A 23051-nucleotide genomic window follows, 5' to 3' on the forward strand; every position below is an offset into this window, starting at 1 on the left:
TGTGTTAAGTGAATTAGTTGGAAAAAAATTACCCTCTCTGAAAGAGGTTATGTCGCTTTTATTTTATTATCTTGATACGAAAAATTTTTCAGTTAAAGAAAGTATATCAATCACTATCGACAAAGTTTTTGAAATTTGGTGTGCGGCACAAATCCCGACAAGAGAGAAAAAGATCTGCTTTTTGAAACTAATCTCAAATCACAATCGATGGAAGAATTCACAAAAACCGTAAAATGAAAAAGTCAAAGTCTCAAAAAAAGGAATCCGTTTTTCAGGATGAATTAAATAAACTATTTGATGTAGCTCATGCGGATGTTTTAAATATACTGGACAAAGAAAAAAGATTATTTTATTTGGGACAAAAATCTTCCAGTCGACGTGGTTTTATTTCATATAATTCTCAACCAATTTTAGAAGATGTCGAAGATATGGATGTTGATATCAGCAATTATGATAATAATAACAATAATAGTGATAATAATAGTGAAGAGAACATTGATAGCAATGATAAAAACTATAATAATAATGGTAATGATAGTAATAATAATGTCGGAGAGTTTGATAACGATAATGTCAACTATCATTGTGCAGTTGAGACTGATGATGTTGCTAATCATAAAATATCAAGTCATCCATCTCAATTATCCCAGAAATCTTTGGAAAGTAATACTTCTCATATAATCTCTGATTATGAAGATGAAATGCCAAAACAACAAGTTCCAAAAATTGATATAATGACACCAGAACTTGCTGCGGCTTTGGATAGAGCTAACGTGACTAGTAGGATGGCGACTTACATTATTGCTGCTTTATTATCTTGCTTGAACATTGATTGTGCAAGCGTAAACTTTAGTCATGTGACTATTCACCGAGCAAGGGAAAAATTCCGGAAAGAAGCGGCGTTAAATCTGAAGACTAATCTGGAAACTGACAATTATGTACTACATTTTGATGGAAAACTGTTATCAGATATTACAGGTACAGAACAAGTTGACCGGCTTCCGATTATTTTATCATCATCAGGTAAATTTCAACTGTTAGGAGTTCCTAAACTAGAATCTGGGACTGGACAAAACCAAGCTTCAGCTATTATTAAAACAGTAAAACAATGGGATATTAATACTGACAACATCAAAGCATTGTGTTCTGATACTACGGTGTCAAATACGGGTAAATAATTTATTAATAAAAAAAATATAACATGGTTGATTACCGTAATGTTTAAATGCTAAATCAAATCAGATTTTTAGTATTAACCATTAATTTCCAAGTTATGAGTTATTTTTTTTTCCAAATTGAAAAGATTTCTCCGTACTACTCTAAAAAATCGATACTTCACTAGCAATTCTCATTTTATTTTTTCAGGAATCAGAAATGGTGCGTGTGTATTAGTAGAAAAGGCTCTTAGTAGAAAACTGTTGTACTTGCCATGCCGACACCATATTTTTGAAATTGTTCTCCGAAGTGCATTTGAAGTATACTGGCCTGCTTCGTCTGGCCCAAACGTTCCAATTTGTCAGAGATTTAAAAAGAAGTGGGATGAAATTGACCAATCAAACTTTACGGTTGGTATTTGTGACAAAAAAGTTTTGGAAGTAATAACACCAATCAAAGATGAGATTTTGAAATTCGTTAATAATCAAATAGAAGTAAAATTTTTTAATCCAGCGCTGAAGAATTATTAACTGATGTTAAAGTGGAAAAGAAAAATGTATAAAGTTCAGTATAATTGAGGAGCTGATTTTCAAAAGGGTATCTTTTCATATTTTAAAATACCAGTTTTCTGAACTTTTAAATACTAATTACTTTGAGAATTATGAACATTTATAAATGAAAATCGAATTGCAGCTTCATAACCGATTGCACTTTATAGCTAAATTAAAAAAAGTTCAATACAAATATTTATAATTGAAGATAACTAGTTTTTTGTCTATATCAATTATTAGGTGACGGAATGGTAGTTACGGACAATGTCTCGGATAGCTTAACTGGTAGAGCCTTTGGCGCGTAACCAAATGATCCGGGTTCGAGTCCCGGTCTGGGCTGTCTGAATTATTTTTTCGGTTACCGAAAAATTCCTACTGAGTAAGGTCCCTCCTCCCCCCTTTATCCTTTATTTCCCCAGTTCCCAAATTTGTCTTTAATGACAAATTTAGCTATAAATTATGGCTGGATTGTCTAATCAAAAATCAAAAGATACCCTTTTGAAAATAAGCTCATCAATTTTACTCTGATTAATTAACTTGCCGTCGTGATTAAAAATATTGAAAATCAGTTTCACATGACTGTTATACTTTCAATCATCTTTAACGATTAAAATTGCGTTTGTAAAATATTTTACAACTTTTACCTCACATCAGTTAATAATAATTAGTCTTCTCAACTTTGAAATTGCGATATAATCAATTTCATTTTGACTTATAACTTTTTTTGTAGATGGATCATTGTCGAGACGATTACCGTGAACTTCTGGAATTATCATTAATATTTTTGGGTACTACTACCACAAATATTACATTTAAGCATCCTGGAGCGGTCCATCATGCAAGGTGGATGGCTAAAGCAATATATAGTTTAAAAATTTTTTTATTCAGAAATGAATTTCATCTTACTAAATCGGAAATAGATCGATTACGAGAACTTTGTTTATTTATCATAATATTCTATTTAAAAGCTTGGTTCACTGCGCCATGTGCTATAACAGCACCTAATAATGATTTAACTTTGATTAAAGAATTAATTTCATATGAAAGATTTAATAATAGTCTTTCACAGACATGCTCACAAAAATTAGCCGATCACTTGTGGTATTTAAACAACGAGCTGTCTGTTTTATCTCTCTTTGATAAAAATGTTTCAGTTGGAACAAAAAAAAAGAATAGTTCATGCTCTTAAAAACTGTAAAGCCAATGAAACTACAACAAATCGCTTTATAATAGATAAGAAAAATTTAGAGTCATTATTAAATAAAGATCTTAGTCAATTTATGTCTATGAGATCGATTAATATATTTGAATCGTTTGATTTGTCGTATGAGTTCATTGATGAGGATGTTACTTTGTGGCCTCAGAATCCGAATTTCTTAGAAAACTTGGAGTATTTCGGGAAACTTCAAGTTGTGAATGATGTAGCAGAACGCGGCGTGGCATTGATAGAGCAGTATAATCGATGCTTAACGAAAGATGAAGAACAGCTTCAATATTTGTTGCAAGTAGTGACAGAACATAGAAAACAATATCCTAATTGCAATAAAAGTAATTTTATAAAACTGTAATATTTTCAAGTTGAAAAATTGTTGTAACAAGTTGTAAATATAGTTTTTTGTTATAAAGAATTAATTGTTCAATTAAATTTCTTAATATTTAGTAAAAAAAATAAATTTGTTATAAAAGAGACCAAAAAATCATTTATAAGATATTTTTAACGTTTATATTTATATATTAGTGCATTTCGTGAGTTAAGTATTGAATTAATTAGTAAAAAAAAAAGTTTACAGTCTCAGGTTAACGGAATTGAAGTAATTTAACATAAAAAATAATAAAAATATAGCATATGATATTTTTTTTGTAGTTTTATTGGAAAATATTATAAATTTTTTATTAGTGTTATCTTTGACCGCGGATATCTTTGAAGCCGTTAATCTGAGGAACTTTGGTCTTCAGACGTTTTTTGTAGAGCGTAAAATTTCCTACAAATATCATTTTTCAGATTGTTGTTACGATGAACCGTTCCAAAGTAATAAAAATTAAAAAATTAAAAAAAATTTTTCCCGTGTTATTTAAATGGAAAATAAAGAAATGGATACAGGCAAATCTTACTATTGATATTAAGAGCTCACATGGGCGCCAAAATTTTTGTTTTTAGGTATACTATCAATTTTTAGACACCAAAAGAAAAAAAAAATTCGTTTTTTTTTGAAACACCCTAATATATATATATATATATATATATATATATATATATATATATATATATATATATATATATATATATACATACATCTATAAACTTTTGAACTACATGTATTTTCTGACTCAGATCATCGAGTTAGGTCGAAATATAGTAAAATTTACGGAAAATTACGTCATGAGGACAAATACAATAGTTAGATTTTTATGAAATCTACTAAAAAATTCGAATTTATGAGAAGTAATACATTTGTTATAAGTTTTAAGTGATTAATTTATAATATTTGGTAGTCATGAATACATATATGTTAAATAAAATCACTTGTCTGGTCATCTGAATTATGAAAACGCAGAAACACGAATAACTCTTCAGGCCATGAATAAAATTTAACTTATTTTTATGTACAATCTATTTTAAAATGATTTTTCAATAAAATTACAGCAATCTTTAATGACAAAAGATAATAGTTTCATATTTTTAAACTCTAAGAGCTTAGAAATAAACTTTCCATTCATTTTGAGAACTTGAAACTAATAAATTTCGGAAGATTATGAAGAAAAGAGCTGAATTGATAATGAATTTAAATTTGACCTTGAATAACTTTTGAATGAGTTGATTAATCGAAAAATATCAGAACTTTTTTGTAGAGCGTTCAATTCTCTACAAAAATATTTGATGGAAATTGTAGAGCAATGTATGGTTCATTAGTTACAATAATTAGAAAAAATAAATTTCGGAGGATTATAAAGAAAACGGTTAAATTGATAATGAATTTAACTTTGACCGTGAATAACTTTTGAATGAGTTGATTAATCGAAAAATGATATCATAACTTTTTTGTAGGATGTTCAATTGTCTACAAAAATATTTAATGGCAATTGCAGAGCAATGTATGGTTCATTAATTACAAAAATTAGAAAAAAATAAATTTCGGCGGATTATCAAGAAAGCGGCTAAATTAATAATGAATTTAACTTTGACCTTGAATAACTTTTGAATGAGTTGATTAATCAAAAAATGATTTCAAAACTTTTTTGTAGGATGTTCAATTGTCTACAAAAATATTTAATGGCAATCGCAGAGCAATGTATGGTTCATTAATTACAAAAATTAGAAAAAATAAATTTCGGCGGATTATCAAGAAAACGGCTAAATTGATAATGAATTTAACTTTGACCTTTGTAACTTTTGAATGAGTTGATTTATCGAAAAATGATATTTGAACTTTTTTTTAGAGCGTTCAATTCTCTACAAAAATTTGATGGAAATTGAAAAGCAATTGATGGCTCATTAGTTACAAAAATCAGAACAAAAAAAAAATTTTGTTCCTGTGTTATTCTTATGGGAAATCGAAAAGTGCGAGGCGGACAACTTTAATATTAATATATTAAGGGCTTATATTTTCAGGAGCTTATTTTGGCATCTAAACGAAACTTTTGAGCCTGGTTCCGAGAAAAAAAAATTTTTTTTTTAAACCCCCCAATATATATCAAACAATTCGTCGATAGCTAGCTTCAAGTCTTCAGATTCTCCGCTATCTGTTCAAAACCAATTATCTTCTTCAAGATCCCAGTCAGAGTTCTTATCACCAGTATCACCAACATTTGTTCAGTCTCCGACTAGTGATAGTGTTTTCACTCCTAGTACTCCTAGAGAAACGAATACCATAATGACTGAATCTGCTCAGAAATCTACCCAGGGATCACTACCTGAAGGTTGGCCAGGTATGACCACCGATGAAAAGCTGACAACAGTAATGAAGTCTCTTGTATCCCTAACTATAGCGGTAGCTGAAATTCCTGAAATTAAAACACAATCAACAGCTTTATTCACCAAATTGGATATTTTAACGGATTCATTAAATAAATTGCAAGATGAAAATGTAAAAATTCGCGATGAACTGGCCAAGCTAAATGATAAATTAATTACTAATGCTAATAATACAAACCAACTTGAAACAAAGTTGGCCACATTTACAGAGCAACTTAATACTAAAACAAAAACTCTATCAGAAGAAATTTCCCTATTAAAATCTGTTGCCCTGATAAACCCTGAAGTCTCGGATCTCTTACCTTCTTCGCATTCTACATCGGAATTATTGATCTCAGGTATTCCAGAGTCAGTATCACTTCATCTTTCACCGGAGGATATCACAACGGAAAATTTTAGTAAATTACTTATACCAGAATTAAAATCAGACATTTTGTGTATACGTGAAATCAAGAAAAAGGCTAAACCAAGTGATGATATTAATAATCAACGTTCTAAGAAAGATAGACCACTTTTGCATTCCTATATGTTGAAATTAAAGTCCTCTCAAATTCGCCATTTCATTATTGAAAAGAAAAGAAAGCAGAAAGTGCTTTCAGTAAAAGAAACCTTTCCAGCTATTGTAGACAAAGCATTCAAAGGAAATATTTATCTAAACGAATTTATACACCCTAATACTTATAAATTACTGTTAGCAACTAAATCAAAGGCTAAAGATGTTAGTTTTAAATATGTATGGGCGCTGAATGGTACTATTTTGGCAAAGAAAAATGATGACTAACCTGTCATTAAAATTTTACCCGAGTTAGATTTAAGTAAATTAGAATAACAATTAACAGAGTTAACTGAATCCCAATACAAGATCTTAAGTCACTTAGATTATTAAGTTTAAATATAAATAGTGTAAATGATCATATTGCACAATTAATAAATTTAGTTGCGGAATTACAACCTCATATCATATCTTTAACAGAAACTTGGCTTAAACCAGCACATGATAATTCAATTTTTAGTTTGAAAGATTGTACCAAAAATTACGATCCAGCTAACGGTGGAGTGGTCAGTGGATCCGTAATTTTGTCCAGGTCGCCCAATATAAATAAAAAAAAAACTAAATTAACAAAAAAAGTGACTTGGGATGTAGCTCTTAGCCTCCCAAGTAATCCGCAGCTTTTCCCCAGGCTAGGTTAGTGCACGATTTGGACGCCAGTTGTTCTTTTCACTCGGGAAACAACAAACCCTCTGATTTCCAGGGCCGATCTAACAGCAGATATTGAAACGACTAGGATGTAGACGAGGTAGAGAGAGAGGAGAATAAATGTACTAGAATATAGCATGCAAGAGAAATAGGAGGCAAATAATTTGTTTTCACGGTGGTCGTAAACAATAATAATCGAATATATTTACAATAAAATACTTAAATCTATTTAACAGTGTTGTCGGTATCCTCTCTTCCTGAACAAAGTTACTTAACAACTAAACCAAATGTCCATATTTGTCGAACAACAAATTTCTTTTAATTTATATTCGTGAATAAATAAATTCACTTGTTCGATACGGATTTTACGAAATAATTTACTCCTGGTGCGCCAGATCCTTGAGGGCTACACCGGCGAAGGCACTTATAATTTAATCCCAAAACTTATTGTGCGTAAATAGAAAAAAAAATAGTTATTTACTATTAATTCATGAATTAACTTATTAATTAACTTATTACAAATATTTCGTTTAATTAATTCATGAAACCTGGTTATAAATAATTATTATCAGCCAGCTCGAAAAATTACAACTAACTTAAGGGTTTGGCGAGCTGAGATGGCTTGCGTCATCGGTTATTTATTACTAAACACGGCTATATATATTTCAAAGACACTTAGCAATATTTATATCAAATTTATAAATGACGTCAACGCCGTCGACGGTGAGCAAAGATATAAGTGAACTAATAAAAATACCAATATAATTATTTATTTAATGTGTAACTCCAAATAAATCAACTAAATAATAATCAGAATTCAGCGGGCTCGACCACGTGTCGAGGCACCAACATAACCTCACCGTCGCCGTCGATGCCGGTATGACCACCGAAGAAACACAGATCAAGCAATGCTGGGACTCACCCAAATAACAGCTCTCACGGGAGGGAAAGGCGGTCACTGAATCCACAAGGTGCAGGCACAATTTTTTATAATGAAATCACCACTCGTGACAATAAAAGATTACTGAATTTAATTATATTTTTATAAGACGCAAAAACCAAAGTACTCACTACACGTGCTACCATCAGAATGCCTTCCCCCTACCGGCCCTACATTCTCTCGTATTATTGCGCCACGAGACTAGTCAAAACATTGACTTTTATTCGCTTGATTCTGTGATTCCCCCGACGACGGACCCATCGACAACAGATTTATTCACGAAAATCGTACTTTAATTTCCTATAATTAAATTATATTTTATAGACTCCTTAATAAAAATTTTACACATCAATAAATTTTATAAAATAAACCACCAAAGTCCGGGACGTAGCTCCGCGCGTGCGCGCTCCGCGGCTACCAAATAGTCCCTGTAGATACTTTTTATTAAGAGCGGTTTATAGTTGATTTTCAAACGTGCTTTTCTCATGTATGTGATAAAATTTCGAAAAAAAACGCTTCGCTCTTCGATAGATAATTTAATTATCTATCGAAGAGCGAAGCGTTTTTTTGGAAAATTTTCATTCATTTATGCATAAAATGCGTTTTAAGATTCCATTTGTTGTACAAGTATGACAGAGATACTTTCGTTTGTCCAATAGAGGGCGAGAGAGAGAAAAAATGTAAACACTTCTTAATAAAAATAATAACTCTCACCGTCAATGGTTGACAATTTAATAATTAACTAACTCTTACTTATTGAAATTTAAATCAAATTAAATTCTTAACATCATTCTATTACAATAATTTAAATTATAAATAAAAATTCCAATCATAATAATAATTTTATTTGCCATCACTGGGACCAGCTGGGCTGGTGCCCACAGTACGTGGCGGACTCTGGCGGCGCTAGCCTCAGTGACCGGCCCGGGAGAAGATGCCGCGGGAATTTGATTCAAATTCCCGTGACAAGATTATATAGTATTTCGAAGAGATAGAATACTGAAACATCCAGACACTGGTCGTATGGTTATTGGTGGTGGTGTCGCTTGTTTAATCCATAGGTCTTTGAAATCGAAAATTGTACACATTTCGATATCAGATCACTTAAACCAGCCTGAATTTATGATCCTGGATGTCGTTTCACTTACTGGAGCACATCTTCTTTTATCTGTAGTTTATAGGCGACCAAATGACAATTTATTAAATGAATTTTTTGAGATTCACACAAACATAGCTTCACGTTATAAAAATTTCATAATAACTGGTGATCTATATTGCGATTTATTGACCAGCTCATTTGTGTCTAACCACTTAAAAACATTTATTTTAGAATTATCGTTATACTCTGTTCTCTATGGTGCTACTTATCATACTCGAAATAAGGATTCATGGTTAGATGTAGTACTATTGGACAATAATTCTAAACAGGGTATATTCTTTAAGTCAAATCATCCGTTTATCAGTGGTCATGATTATTTATTTTGTGAGTACGTTTTTGATATACCAAAGAAGTTTGATAAATTTATTACTTACCGAAAATTTACCAGTTCAAATCAAACTGCCCTTTCAAGCTCCCTTATGAAAACTCTAAATTTAACTCAAGTACCTCTAGATTCAGTTGACCCAAACTATTTATTCGATATGTTTAAAATTAATGTCTTAGCATGCCTGGATGAATTTGCTCCGTTACATACGCGTAAAGTCATAAGACCACCAAACCCATGGTTAACAAGTGAACTTAAAACTAAATGTAAAGAGCGGGACTCTCTGTGTAAGCGGGCTAAGAGGTCCAGAAATCATAACCTGTTAGCACTATTCAAGTTAAAAAGAAAGGAGCTTAAACGAGAAGCTAAAGTTGCACGGACAGTACCCCGTAAGTCATAATAGAATCGAAATTTTTTTTTCATTAAAATTAAAAATTTGAATACGAAAATTCATTACAATAATTAAACCGTTATCTAACATTATTATTAATTAAAATAATTCAATAATTTAATTAACAAAAACAATAAATAGTCAACGTTTGAGTCAAGTATTTTTTTACAAAATGTGGACCTGGCAACACTGCGCTTAACAGCTGTTTATATTTATCCCACCGTGTAGTGTTAAGTTGAAAAACACAACCCGCAAAAATACATAGGAATTATTAAAATTCAAAATTCGCGCGTTATATTCTGTGCAACATTGCCACACTGCGCTGAATCACGTGGTTTATTTATTTTTAAATATGTCGGACTGAAATTTTCGTGAATTTCTCATCTTTTGCATTAAAATATCTTTAAAAGCCTTCATCAGAAAATTTTCATTTTATTTTCGACGTATTCTACGAACGTTGATTGACTGAAAAAGAAGTTTTTTGTTTTTTAATCTTCCTATGAGGTAGTTACATAAATCGATATATGTGCAATCCGCCAATAGTCTCTATAGGCTACATGTTAAATTTCAATTTTTTAATAATTTATTAAACGATAACCCTTTATCAAATCTATTCCAAAAAATTAATTTGGACGTATGAAATAGTAATTCATAACATATAAAAAAATTAGCTTTTGATCTTTACAAGTGCATTAGTGTCCGAACAATCTTAAAGAGGCTCGTGAAAATTATCTAAATAAACAGCTCACGAATTTACCAAGTAGGACTTCCGTATGGAGTAAGTTAAAACATTTGGGTTTTGTAAAGAGCTCAAATTCTTCTCCGCTTAACTATTTTGAGCCTGTTGAATTAAATGAACATTACGCAAATATAGTTAGAAAGCATCCACCATGTGATGAGTCATTTTTAAATTCGCTACTGAGTTATTATAGTTCTGAAGTAAATTATTCATTTGAATGGTCCGAAATTGATATATTTGATGTAACAAAAGCTGTTAAACTCACTTTGCAGAAATCAAAAGGCAAAAACCCAGACGGAGTAGATTTAAAGTGGCTTAGTAATCATGTCCCACAAATTTCTCTGTTCCTTACAGCCATGTTCAATCGTTCATTGAGTACTGGTATTTTTCCTCATGCCTGGAAAACTATATTTATTGTACCACTAAATAAAGTTACCCCACCGAAGTCACCTTCGGACACTCGCCCGATAGCAAATACTTCTCATCTTAGTAAAGTCTTCGAAAGAGTCATAGCTAATCAAGTGGTAAGTTATTTGGAAAACAATGATTTAGTAGATAAGTATCAATCAAGTTTTAGGAGATATCAAAGTACTCATACAGCTCTATTGAAATTGGTGGATGATATTCGACAATCTATGGATAGTAACAAGCTAACCCTCTTAGTACTTTTTGATTTAACAAAAGCTTTTGATTATGTGGATCATAAAGATATCCTTAGGGAGCGTCCATAAACCACGTAGCCTTGTCGAGAATATATTAAGCAAAAATTATTATTATTCCTTCAAAATAAATTTTTTTTCAATTAATGTAAAGTAGAAAGCACATGGAGAGAAAAACCATGTTCCATAGGGGTGGGGAGGAGGAGGGGTCACGAGAAAAGCTACGTTAGGCTACATGAGGGGTGGGAGGGGTCTAACAAGGGGAGGATACGACCTTGGGGAAACGGATTTGGATAATCTTTGACGCAGTGATAGTACACCATATGGGTATACTACCTCTGAAATACTAAAGTGCAATACTCAAAAATGGCTGAGAAAAATGCACTCAAAGTTTACTCAGCACTATAATATATTAATAGGTAAATAATTGATACATTAAATTATTCTTTAATAAAATATTTTTTTATTTTCAACTTCATTTCTATAAATTATCTACGGTGTATATCATGAGATATTTGTAATTCATCAATAATTCTTATAACTCTCATATTCATTATAAGTTTAACTGAAAAATATATACCTGCGCCAGACAATAAGAAGGGTCGAATATGGTATGAGGGTACAATAATTCTTGTCCTCGAGTTATTGTAAACTGTACATCGATTCGAGCTCTGTTGGCCCACCGAAAGAATAGTCATGTTGTTGTCCTTGAACCTATGTTAGTCCCACCACTTTTTCAGAAGCTTGACTATAGCAGTTAGTTTCTGAATTTCGACACGAACAGACCTATTTGTGCAGTGAAATTTATTTTAAAAATTGTTTTATAATTTATAAAATGTCATCAAGCGAAGCCAGTTCTTCTCATTGAGATGAAAACACTCCTGATACATCCTTACATAGTGATTAATCGAAGCAACGGCTAAAAGATGGAGTAGTGTATTATGAAGGTTTACTTCTTGAAAGTGATTTAATTGCAAAAACATCTTCTGACACTCTATCTGAAGATGCTATGTTGATTGGTAGAGAATTATATGATAATACGTTAGATATTTTAAATAAAAAGAAGTTCGTAAGCGATCAAGAATTGATTCCTGCTCAAGAAGAATGTCCAGACGGAAATTTTGAAGCAGTAGAAGATAATTCAGTTGATGACTATGTTCCAGATGAAAAAAAAAAAACAAAAAATGATGGATTATATTTCTCTGGAATATAAAATTAAAGTTTTAAACATAGCAAAAGCTCACCCTTCATGGAAACTAGAGACATTACAAAAAAATGGATGTAGTCATTTGAAGAGAATGGATCATTTGAAAGTATGGGAAAAAGATGTTGAACATGGTCGAACTAAATTTGATAAATAACATGTGATTGATTCTTGGACGTATGACCGCTTCGTCGAGGCAAGACAAAATTATCAACAAGTGACTACACGAAATTTGCAGCAATGGGCTTTAGCTGCAGCCAGCCAGTTTCCTAATCTTCAATTTACAGCGTCCGACCCATGGGTAAAAAAATTTAAACAAAGACACAACATTCGTCAACGCAAAATTACAAAATTTGTAACAGACAAAGAAGTTCACACCATGCCAGAAATTATCGCCTCTGCAGAAATGATTCGCATTCAAACAAAACAATTGATATCTAACTTCGATAGTGACTTCGTTATTAATACAGATCAAACAGGTATATGAATTTTCTAACGGTAAACTAATTATTTTTTATTCCATTATTAAATTTAATCGAAGTTAATCATTAGATTTTTTAAAATTCATATTTTCAGGATGTCAATACCAATCAATGTTTAATAGGACACTGACGGAAAAAGGAAGCAAAACAGTGTTTGCAAAAGTACAAGACATGACCAAGGTGTCACACTCATATACTGCACAATATAGCATAACATTATCTGGAAAATTACTACCACATGTTTTTATTTGTTTGCAAGAGCTTACAGGTGATTTTGGGCCAAGAATAAAGAAAAACGTAGAAGAATATTTAAAAAAATACAAAAATGTTATTGTCACATCATCAAAATCAGGAAAACTGACAACTATTCTCTATAAAAATTTTTTAGAGAAATGTTTAATGCCATATGTTCAAAAAAATAAATTTCTTTTAATTATTGACTCGTGGACAGGACAAGTGAAGCCAGAATTATATGATGAAATATTTCAGGATGATAAAAAAATGCCTACATGCACATTTAAAGTTATACCTCCAAAATGTACTCCGTTAGTTCAACCATGTGATGTCTATTTCTATAGACAAGTGAAAAATTTTATCAAACGATTGCAAAGTACCGCTGAACTTCTAGACAAGAATTATGAAATTCATTCCCGAGAGGATTGCATAAAAATTCATTCGATTATTTATCACCAATTGTCAGCGCCAATATTTTGAGACATGATGGAATATGCCTGGTTCGCCAGCGGGCTTTGTGACACAAGAAATTTTTTTACTAATGTCAATGATGGGTGTTTCTCATTAGACCGTTTAAAAATACCGTGTCATTGTAAAAAAGCAGCATTTATTTGTTGTTCTTGGTGTAGAAAAACTTTTTGTTTTGAATGTTTTTATCATAAGTATCACTCAGGATCATGTAATAATATCTCATAATACGTAATTATAAAATATTGCTTTAATTAATGAAAAAAATGTATAATTTTCCATTTAATTTTCGACTTATTATTTGTTTGTACCACCGCAGATAATTTATAGAAATGAAGTTTAAAATTGAAAAATTTTTTATTAAAGAATAATTTAATGTATCAATTATTTACCTATTAATATATTATAGTGCTGGGTAAACTTTGAGTGCGTTTTTCTCAGCCATTTTTGAGTATTGCACTTTAGTATTTCAGAGGTAGTATACCCACATAGTGTACTACCACTACGTCAAAGATTATCAAAATCGGTTTCCCCAAGGTCGTATCCTCCCCTTGTAAGAAGGGCTAAAATATGACCACGTAGTTTATGGACGCTCCCTTATAAATTTAGTGAAATTAGGCTTTTCATTTAATACAATCAAATGGTTTTATTGATACTTAACAAATAGAAGCCAGTCTGTAATTGATAGTATGGGCTCGTCTGCTGAGTTCTTAAATACCACGTCTGGTGTTCCGCAAGGCTCAGTGTTAGGTCCTATTTTATTTCTTATAATAATGAATTCAATTGCATCTCGATTAGTTCATTGTAAACATGGTTTATTTGTAAACGATAAATTTATTTATCTTCACTTTTATGCTTATCAGGTACATGATGCAATTGCTAATGTCACATCAGATGCTCAGGCAGTTGCTGACTGGGCGAAAGATCATGGTTTAGAGATAAACTTGAATAAAACTAGTGTTATGTTACTAGGTACAAATAGTAAATTAAAAATGATCCAGCGTGAAACCTTACCACCCATCATTGTAAATAGTGTTGCATTGCCATATGCTGACTCTTCAAAGTGTCTGGGTCTACATGTCTCAAGTAATCTATCTTGGAACTTGCATGTGTCGAAAACTGTGAGTAAAATAAACTCAGCTTTGTATAGCTTAAAATTACGCAAAAATATTTACAGTACTGATATAAAGAAGTTGTTAGTTTCTGCAACTATTTTACCTTTAATAGATTATTGCTCTATAGTATAAACTGATGCCACGTATGATAATAATCGTAAGTTGCAAACTGCCATGAATTCTGCTATTCGTTTTATTTATAATTTAAAACGCGATGGACATATTTCACCGCATAGACTAAACCTAGGTTGGCTATAAATTAAAAGTCGTCGAATCTACTATCTTTCTTGTTTCTTCTATAAATTGTTAGATGTTAATAAACCCTGTTACCTACGAGAATTGTTTGTTGATATTACTGGAGTAAGGCGTGCCGATCGTTTAGCAGCGAAGAAAAATAATGTGAAATTCACAATGCCGAAATTTTTAACAACTTCTTTTGAATATTCATTAGTAGTTTCATCAATTCGATTATGGGAAGAGCTACCATCGGAAATTGTATATGCAAGCAGTATTGAAATTTTTAAAAATAAATTGTATGATTACTTATTTAAACTGGATGTATGAGCTTTACCTTTGAATTCTCTGATTCATTTCTTAAATCTTAGATTCATGTCTCTGAATATACTCTGTACTAAGTGACTATAATGTTTACAATATTAGGATTATTTGGTATTAATCTGTCCAATTGTAAATTATTGTAAATTTTTAAACCCGAACTAGTCATTATTCTTAATCATTCATTGCTGACTGATATCAATCATTTATTCATATATATTATACTAATATCATACTTACTTAATGTACATTCAGTTAACTCAAATTCGTAATTATTTAGGAAACTTTTATACCAAACACCTAGCTTAAGTTAAATTAAGAAAATTACTGTATCATTTAATTTGTAATAATTCAGCTTTGTCATTTGGCGATTTGCCTTGGCATAAATTAATAAATCTAAATCTAAATCTCAATATATATATATATATATATATATATATATATATATATATTTATATATATACTAGCTGATACCCGCCCGCTTCGCTGGGCATACAATAAAATTTTATGTTGTAACCTAGATGAAAAATATAAACAAAATGATTAATTTCAAAAAGATAATTAATATAAATTTTGAATTAGAGAAAAGTGATTGTTTATGATAACCGGTGTTAGCGAGTATTAAATATATGAAAAAAGTATTTTATTATTAATAATCAATCAATCAATGGGTCAGTTAGTCAGTAAATCTGTCATTAGACAGATTTCCGCATCACCCATGACGTACTGTGTAGTGAGATGCGTTCCCATTATAATAATGTTATCCTAAACATTTAGTCTAGACCGGATAGGTCAAATGGTAGAGTAGCCGACATGTCACCGGAAAGTTCTGGGTTCGAATGCCTGTCCGAGCTATCTGAATTTTTTCTCGCATATTCTGTAAACTCTTATTAAGAAGGTCCTTCCTATTTCTTTCTCAATCTCTTCCTCCTCCAATTATTCTGTTACGTGAATGTTGAAACGCTTCACGTAATAATTATCCGTAACTCCTATTCTTTTCCGCTTCATAGTATTATTTAATTTTAAAAAATGTCAATAATTTTTTTAATTTTAAAAAAATGTTAATAATAAAATACTTTTCTCATATATTTAATACTCGCTAACACCGGTCATCACAAACAATCACTTTTCTCTAATTCAAAATTTATATTCATTATCTTTTTGAAATTAACCATTTTGTTTATATTTTTCATCTAGGTTACACCATAAAAATTGATTGTATTCCTATCGAAGCGGGCGGGTATCAGCTAGTTATTAATAAATTCATAACAAATTAAGTGGTATTAAAAAATATATTTATTATTACTCATTTTATTAGAAATTATCTTAAATCGACCGTTTTTTATAATAATTTAACGATATCGTTGTGAAATTTTAGAGAAGACGCATCAGACACAATTTACCATTTTAATTTTAATCATTAAAATCAGTATAATCATTTAACAATATCAACTTGATAATATTTATGTTTAATTTATCTGTGTTATGATATAATCGAGTTCATCCTTCATGATTATTCCAATACATATAAGTTATTTCAGTTATTAATGATTTAGCTATTCTTTCTTAAAAAACGTATGATTATGAATTCCTACTGTCCCAACAGTCAATCGATAAAATTTAAAATCAATCATTTTGACAGTAATTATAGCAACGGTAACCATGATAACGGTAACCATGGTAACGGCAACCATGGTAACGGCAACCATGGTAACGGTAACCATGGCAACGGTAACCACGGCAACGGTAACCATAGCAACGGTAACCATGGCAACGGTAACCATGACAATGGTAACCATGGCAACGGTAACCCTGTCAACGGTAACCATGGCAACGGTTGATTAGCGTGGGTGGTTGTAGGGGGGTTGAGTTCGATAATTTACGGGTGCCACTGATGGTTTCTTAGATTAGAGGGTCAAAATGATATTTCGCTCCCAAAAAAAGAGAGAGATATAGGAAAGGGGAAAGATTATAGGGCACGGGAGGGGAGGAGAAGAATGAGAGGGAGGGGAGGGGAGGGCATATGTGATGGTAGACGAAACATTCATTTTGGCTAGGAATTGCGTAAAATCCGTTCTTAGTGAGCGTCTACATCACGAATGGAGTAACTATGCTAAATTTCAAGTCAATCGGGCGAATAGTTTCGGAGATCTCGTGATGAGTGAGTGAGTGGTATTTCGCTTATATAGATATATATATATATATATATATATATATATATATATACCCGAGTCGAAAAATAAAACGTAGATTGAACGTATTAGACGTTGAAATCGTCGGTTGAACGTATTAGACGTTTAAATCGTCGGTTGAACGTATTGAACGTTAAAATCGTCGTTTGAACGTATTGAACGTTAAAATCGTTGGTTGAACGTATTGAACGTTGAAATCGTCGGTTGAACGTGTTACATGTTATAATCATTAAAAACATTAGTTAAATCTTTATAACTCCACTATATATTATAGTAATATTCATTATATAGCAGTGCTTTATCATTTCCAAAGTTTATTCTTTCGATTTTCAAAACATTTAAAAAATTTGAAGTCATTGATTAGAGGACAATATAATCATGGGCTAGAGCTTGGTAAATAGAAAACTTAGCGCAATATTTATTTATTTTAGAAATTCTTCCTATGCAAAAATAAGAAAATTCTTATTCACTTTTTCTATGTATTGCTTTAAATACGAAGTTATCACGGATAAAAAAATTTGCAAACCAAAATATAGTTGCTATTAGTCTATCATTTTACAAGATTAAATAACCAATATAAATAGTTTATTACACACCGAGGGAAGTAAAGTAAGAAATGTCTCAGATCACATGTAATTGTTGGCCGAGGCGAAGCCGAGGTCAAGAAGCATGTGATCTGAGGCTTTCTTATTTACTTCCCGAGGAGTGTATGCTATTTTTTTGCTCGACGAAGGCAGAAAGTGGCAATTTCGTTTAGCGCAGCGGGCCGAGGTGACGCTTTCTGCCCGTCGAGCAAAAAAAATTTATTCTATATTAAAAAAAACATTTCGAATGTTCATTTATTATGGACAACTTTTTCTGAAAATTTAAATGAAAAATTTAACGAATAAGTCAGAAAATCTCTAAGAATTAAACATGTAAAGTGTCTTTGAAATTAAGAAACTGGTTAATAGAAAATCTCTTCTGTAGTTATTTTGTAGAAATTTATTTACAACTGAAAAAAAGGTATACACTCATGAATTAAAACTAATCATTCTTTAAATAATAAAAAATTTTAACAAAAACATGAAATTATTCATTGTAATACCACCGTAAGTTTCTTACAAAAATACTGAAATAAAATTACATCCATGAATCATTGCTGAATAAAGACAAGAAGAAAATTAAAGTATCTCGATAATTATTTTCCAAGATTTTTTCGAAAAAAAAATAAGTCACTATAAAAATTTTCCTTGTAACAAAATTATCTTTTTAGGTTTTACAGAAATGAGCTCGAATAAATAACAGTTTAATTTGATTCCAGCAAAAAAAAATTAGAAAAACGGTTCACCCTTGTTATTGTTTCATTTTTTATAAATACTTACCAAATGTTCGGCTCGTTGACATTCGATTATCCACAATCGATATTCAAATTCGAGTATACAATCGATTCTGTCGGTAAGTAACCCACAAACAATCGATCAGTTGAGCAATCGATTAATCTCATCAAAAGCTAAGAAGTTATATGCTACAAAAATCATAATACACTAAATAATTTTAGTCTTTAGAAGTAAACGTTTAATTTTTCTACTGCTCACTATTAATATTTGAAACTGATTTATAAGACCAGATTTATAAAATTAATGTTTGAAATGTATTTTTACATAAATATGTAAATCGCGAGGTACAAAAATTGATGAGAAGTGAATAAAATCTTTCGAAGTAATCACGTGGTAAAATGGAAGTCATACTAACATTTCTTGTTTTCCGAACCTCTGCGTATTTTGAAAAAAAAATTAGAGTCAATTTTTCAAATACCGTGTAACCAAAAACATTTAAATTCTGGTGGTGCAGAATTTATAACACTAAGCGTCACAAAAATAAAATATTGACTTTTTGAGAGATTTTATTTAACAAGAAGTCAGAAATTTATAATTATCAACTTGAATTTAACAATACATTAACAAAAAAAAATTTGTGCCGCTTGGGTAATGCTTTTTTTAATATAGCAAGCTCGATTAAATTTTTTACAATTAAAAATTAATTTCTTTCCCAGTATTTATAAAATATTGCAATATAAATCTTCTTTTTATATGGTAGTAGGTCGTCCAAAAGTCTAAAAAAAAAAAAAAAAAAAAAAAAACAATCAATTCAATCTAATGATCGGAACCAGCCTTAAAGGAGACTCGAGTCATGAACAACGGCTCAAAATCTGGTCATACCAGACTGAGAGCTGAGTCTCAGTCCAGCCTTTAAGTAAAACCTTACATCAGATATGACCCAAATTTTGGCAAATTGAAGTTAATCTAAAACTCAGTCAATGATCAAATTTGATGATTCCCACCTGGAATGACAGTTTAAATCTCACTTTCGATACGTTAAAAACATTAAATCTACGACTTGAACATTCAATACGTTCAACTGACGATTTTAACGTTCAATACGTTCAACCGACGATTTGAACGTTCAATACGTTCAACCGACGATTTGAACGTTCAATACGTTCAATCGATGATTTCAACGTTTAATACGTTCAATCTACGTTTTATTTTTCGACTCGGGTATATATATATATATATATATATATACTAGCTGTTACCCGCCCGCTCCGCTGGGCGCTTTATAGAATTGTATTTTTAGATCTAGATTTGAAATTTAATTGGAAGATTGTTTTGACTTGCACAGATTCCAAATTCCATCAAATTGGTCTGTATATTGTGTCCACATGATTATTCTAGCTAAAATTCATTAAAACTTTCAATGTGCAATCACTATAACATTCCCGTGGCTTTCTTCTAAAAATGAATATTAATTGACACGAAGAAAAAAAATTTTAAATGAGCATTGTAAGTTTTAGTTAAAGTAATTGCAGGTCTCATAAGTGAAGTTGAAATCTGCCTAGCTTAAATTGTGACGAATTTCGCTGTTAATTAAAATTTCTTCCGTAACATCAATTATACATAGAAAATTATTTGTACTTGTTTTTTACGAATTTTCTTAAAATGAGTAGCCAAATTTTTTTTCTATATCTCATGTGTTTAGAAAATGCAATGCTTTTAATCTGTTACATTTTCGCGATCCCGTAATAAGAACAATTCATCGGTTATATGATCAGCAAAAAAAAATGTATGTAAAATTCTTAGTCGACTTTTTTGCCGCTGCCAAAGAGACGATTGTTGTAAGAAAATATCACTATTAAGAAAGAAAAATATTCAAATCCGTTGACCTTGGAGGCCATCCCGGTATTTGCCTGTTTCTCTTCAGATTCTATCAAATTTTATATTTGTAGGAACTGTATTTGAAGAATATGAATTTTTTGACAATTATTACTCCCGCACTTCTATGTGGGGGAGGAATTTCGTAAGATCCTATTCGAGATAATTTCTACATTATAAATAAAAGATTTCAACAAAACTTCGAGTCTATAAAAACTATCGATTGGAAATGAGAAATTTTTATTGTTAACGCCCCCACCATCCCTTTCGGGGTTAGAATTCGAGAAAATCCATTCTCAGCTGAACTTGACATCGTACACGAAGATTCCTACCAAATTTAGAATCTGCAGGAGTTACAGTTTGGAAATTAAAATTTTAGATTTTGACACCCACCCCCGCAATCCCTATCGGAAGTAGAATTTTTTGGGATCCGTTTTGAGATGATCTCATGATAAATGAAAGATTCCTACCTAATTTCAAGTTTGTAGAAGTTACAGTTTGGAAATGGAAATTTGAAATTCTAACACCCACCCCCGCAATCCCTGTCGGAAGTAGAATTTATTGAAATCCGTTTTGAGATGATCTCTACATGACAAATAAAAGATTCCTACCAAATTTACGCCTTTTAGAAGCTATGTTTTGGAAATTAAGATTTTTTGTTGTCAACACCCATATATTATACCACTACCTAAAACTCGCGATGCATCTAATAATTCTGATTTTAGACCGATATCGCTGCTATGTACATTATCGAAAGCGCTTGAAAGATGTGTGTACGATCAAATTTTGACATTCGTAACAGATAATGACATTATTGATAGGTACCAAACTGCATTTAAGATCGGCATGAACACACAGGATGCTTTACTGAGATTTTGTGATGACATTAGACTAGGGATAGACCAATACATGGTTACGATTGCAGTATTTTTCGATTTCAGTAAAGCATTCGACTCTGTTGTTTACGACATTTTGGTTTATAAATTAAAAGCTATGGGCTTCAGCGATGTAGTTTTAAATTGGATTGTGTCATATTTAAAAGGCAGACTTCAGGCTGTTATTAATAATAATACTAATGATAAATCAAACTGGAATGATATTTTAAATGGCGTACCTCAAGGCAGTGTACTTGGCCCATTATTATATTCTTTATATGTATCGGATTTAGGTTCACTTCTTAAACAATGCAATCATTTATTTTATGCGGACGATCTAGTAATATATTTGAAATGTAAACTTAACGAAATTCCATACTCTGTTATTACTCTCAATGATGAAATTAAATTAATTAATAATTGGTGTGACAAAAATGGTCTAAAATTAAATGCCTGTAAAACAAAAGCAGCAATTTTTGGAAGTGTATTTAGAGTTGACGATGAATTACGTAATTTAGCGCCTAAAATTAAGATAAATTCCATAGAAATTAACTTCTCTAAATCAGTAAAATACCTAGGAGTAATCTTAGATGATAGATTATCATGGTCTGAACAAGTAAATGATGTATGTTATAGATATATGAGAACTCTTGCAAAATTAAAAATGTATGGTAACATTTTTAATTTACGCGCAAGGAAAAAACTTGTTATCACTTTAATACGGCCTATCTTTGATTACTGTGCTGCAGTTTATAGCGATATAACTGCACAACAACAGCTTAAAATGCAAAGAAAGTTAAATTCCTGTGTGCGCTATATTTTTAAAATAAACAGATACGAACATGTTACTCCGTATTACCGTGATTTAGGCTGGCTTACACTTAAAACTAGACGTGAATTCTTTTATTGCTGCTTGATTTACAAGGCAATTAAAATGCGTCAGATGCCTCTATTTCATAGGGAATTACTTACAATTGAACCTAGATTCCGGAGAGGCGATGATAGACAAGACTTATTAGTACTTCCTAACTGTAATAGTGTTAAATATGATAAGTCGTTCATTGTTAGCGCAATAAGGGCGTGGAATAAACTACCAATAGACTGTACAAATGAATGTATTTTTAAGGAATTTCGGAGTTCATGCTTTAATTTCTATCTGTCGAATTTAAAAGAATAACTGATTGATTGATAAATGATTGGTAAACTGATTGATTGATAAATGATTGATAAATGTGTAATGATGTGATGATGATAGTGCATTATTATTTACTTTTTACTTTTTACTTTTTATATTTTATATATGATTATAAATTTATACCATATACTTTTTGTATTAAATAATTGTATCTGTGATGGCCGCAAGGAGCCTAGACTCCATGGCCAAATAACAATAAATAAATAGAATAAAAATAAAAAACACCCACCCCCGCAATCCTTATTGGGGGTGATTCGTCGTAAAATCCGCTCTTAGATTATTTCTACATCACATAGAAGATTCTTACCAAATTTGGAGTCTATAAGAGCTATTGCTTGGAAATTAAAAATTTTAATTGTTAACATCCACCCCCGCAAACTCCTGTGAGGTATCTTAAAATTCGTTCGTATATTATTTCTACATCTCTTAGAGAAAATTCCTACTTAA

The 23051-nt window shown here is 31.1% G+C and overlaps 1 protein-coding gene and 1 long non-coding RNA gene across 7 annotated transcripts in view; both read left to right on the plus strand.

The window, feature by feature from the left end:
* LOC123260037 (dystrobrevin beta) overlaps nt 1-23051 on the plus strand; it is an 822761-nt gene that overhangs the window by 492183 nt on the left and 307527 nt on the right. For 5 of the 6 annotated variants that reach the window (XM_044720962.1, XM_044720963.1, XM_044720964.1 and 2 more), the window contains one exon: nt 14342-14599. The exons of the other annotated variant lie outside the window; for it this stretch is intronic. In XM_044720962.1, the coding sequence (XP_044576897.1) occupies nt 14342-14599 (258 nt within the window). The remainder of the gene's footprint in view (nt 1-14341; nt 14600-23051) is intronic. 6 annotated transcript variants of the gene reach the window in all.
* Nucleotides 1157-3334, plus strand: LOC123260054. The gene is made up of 3 exons (XR_006508387.1): nt 1157-1170; nt 1366-1649; nt 2437-3334. It is a non-coding gene; the product is annotated as an uncharacterized LOC123260054 (long non-coding RNA).

This window comes from Cotesia glomerata, linkage group LG2, assembly GCF_020080835.1.
Source record: "Cotesia glomerata isolate CgM1 linkage group LG2, MPM_Cglom_v2.3, whole genome shotgun sequence".
NCBI lineage: Eukaryota > Metazoa > Arthropoda > Insecta > Hymenoptera > Braconidae > Cotesia > Cotesia glomerata.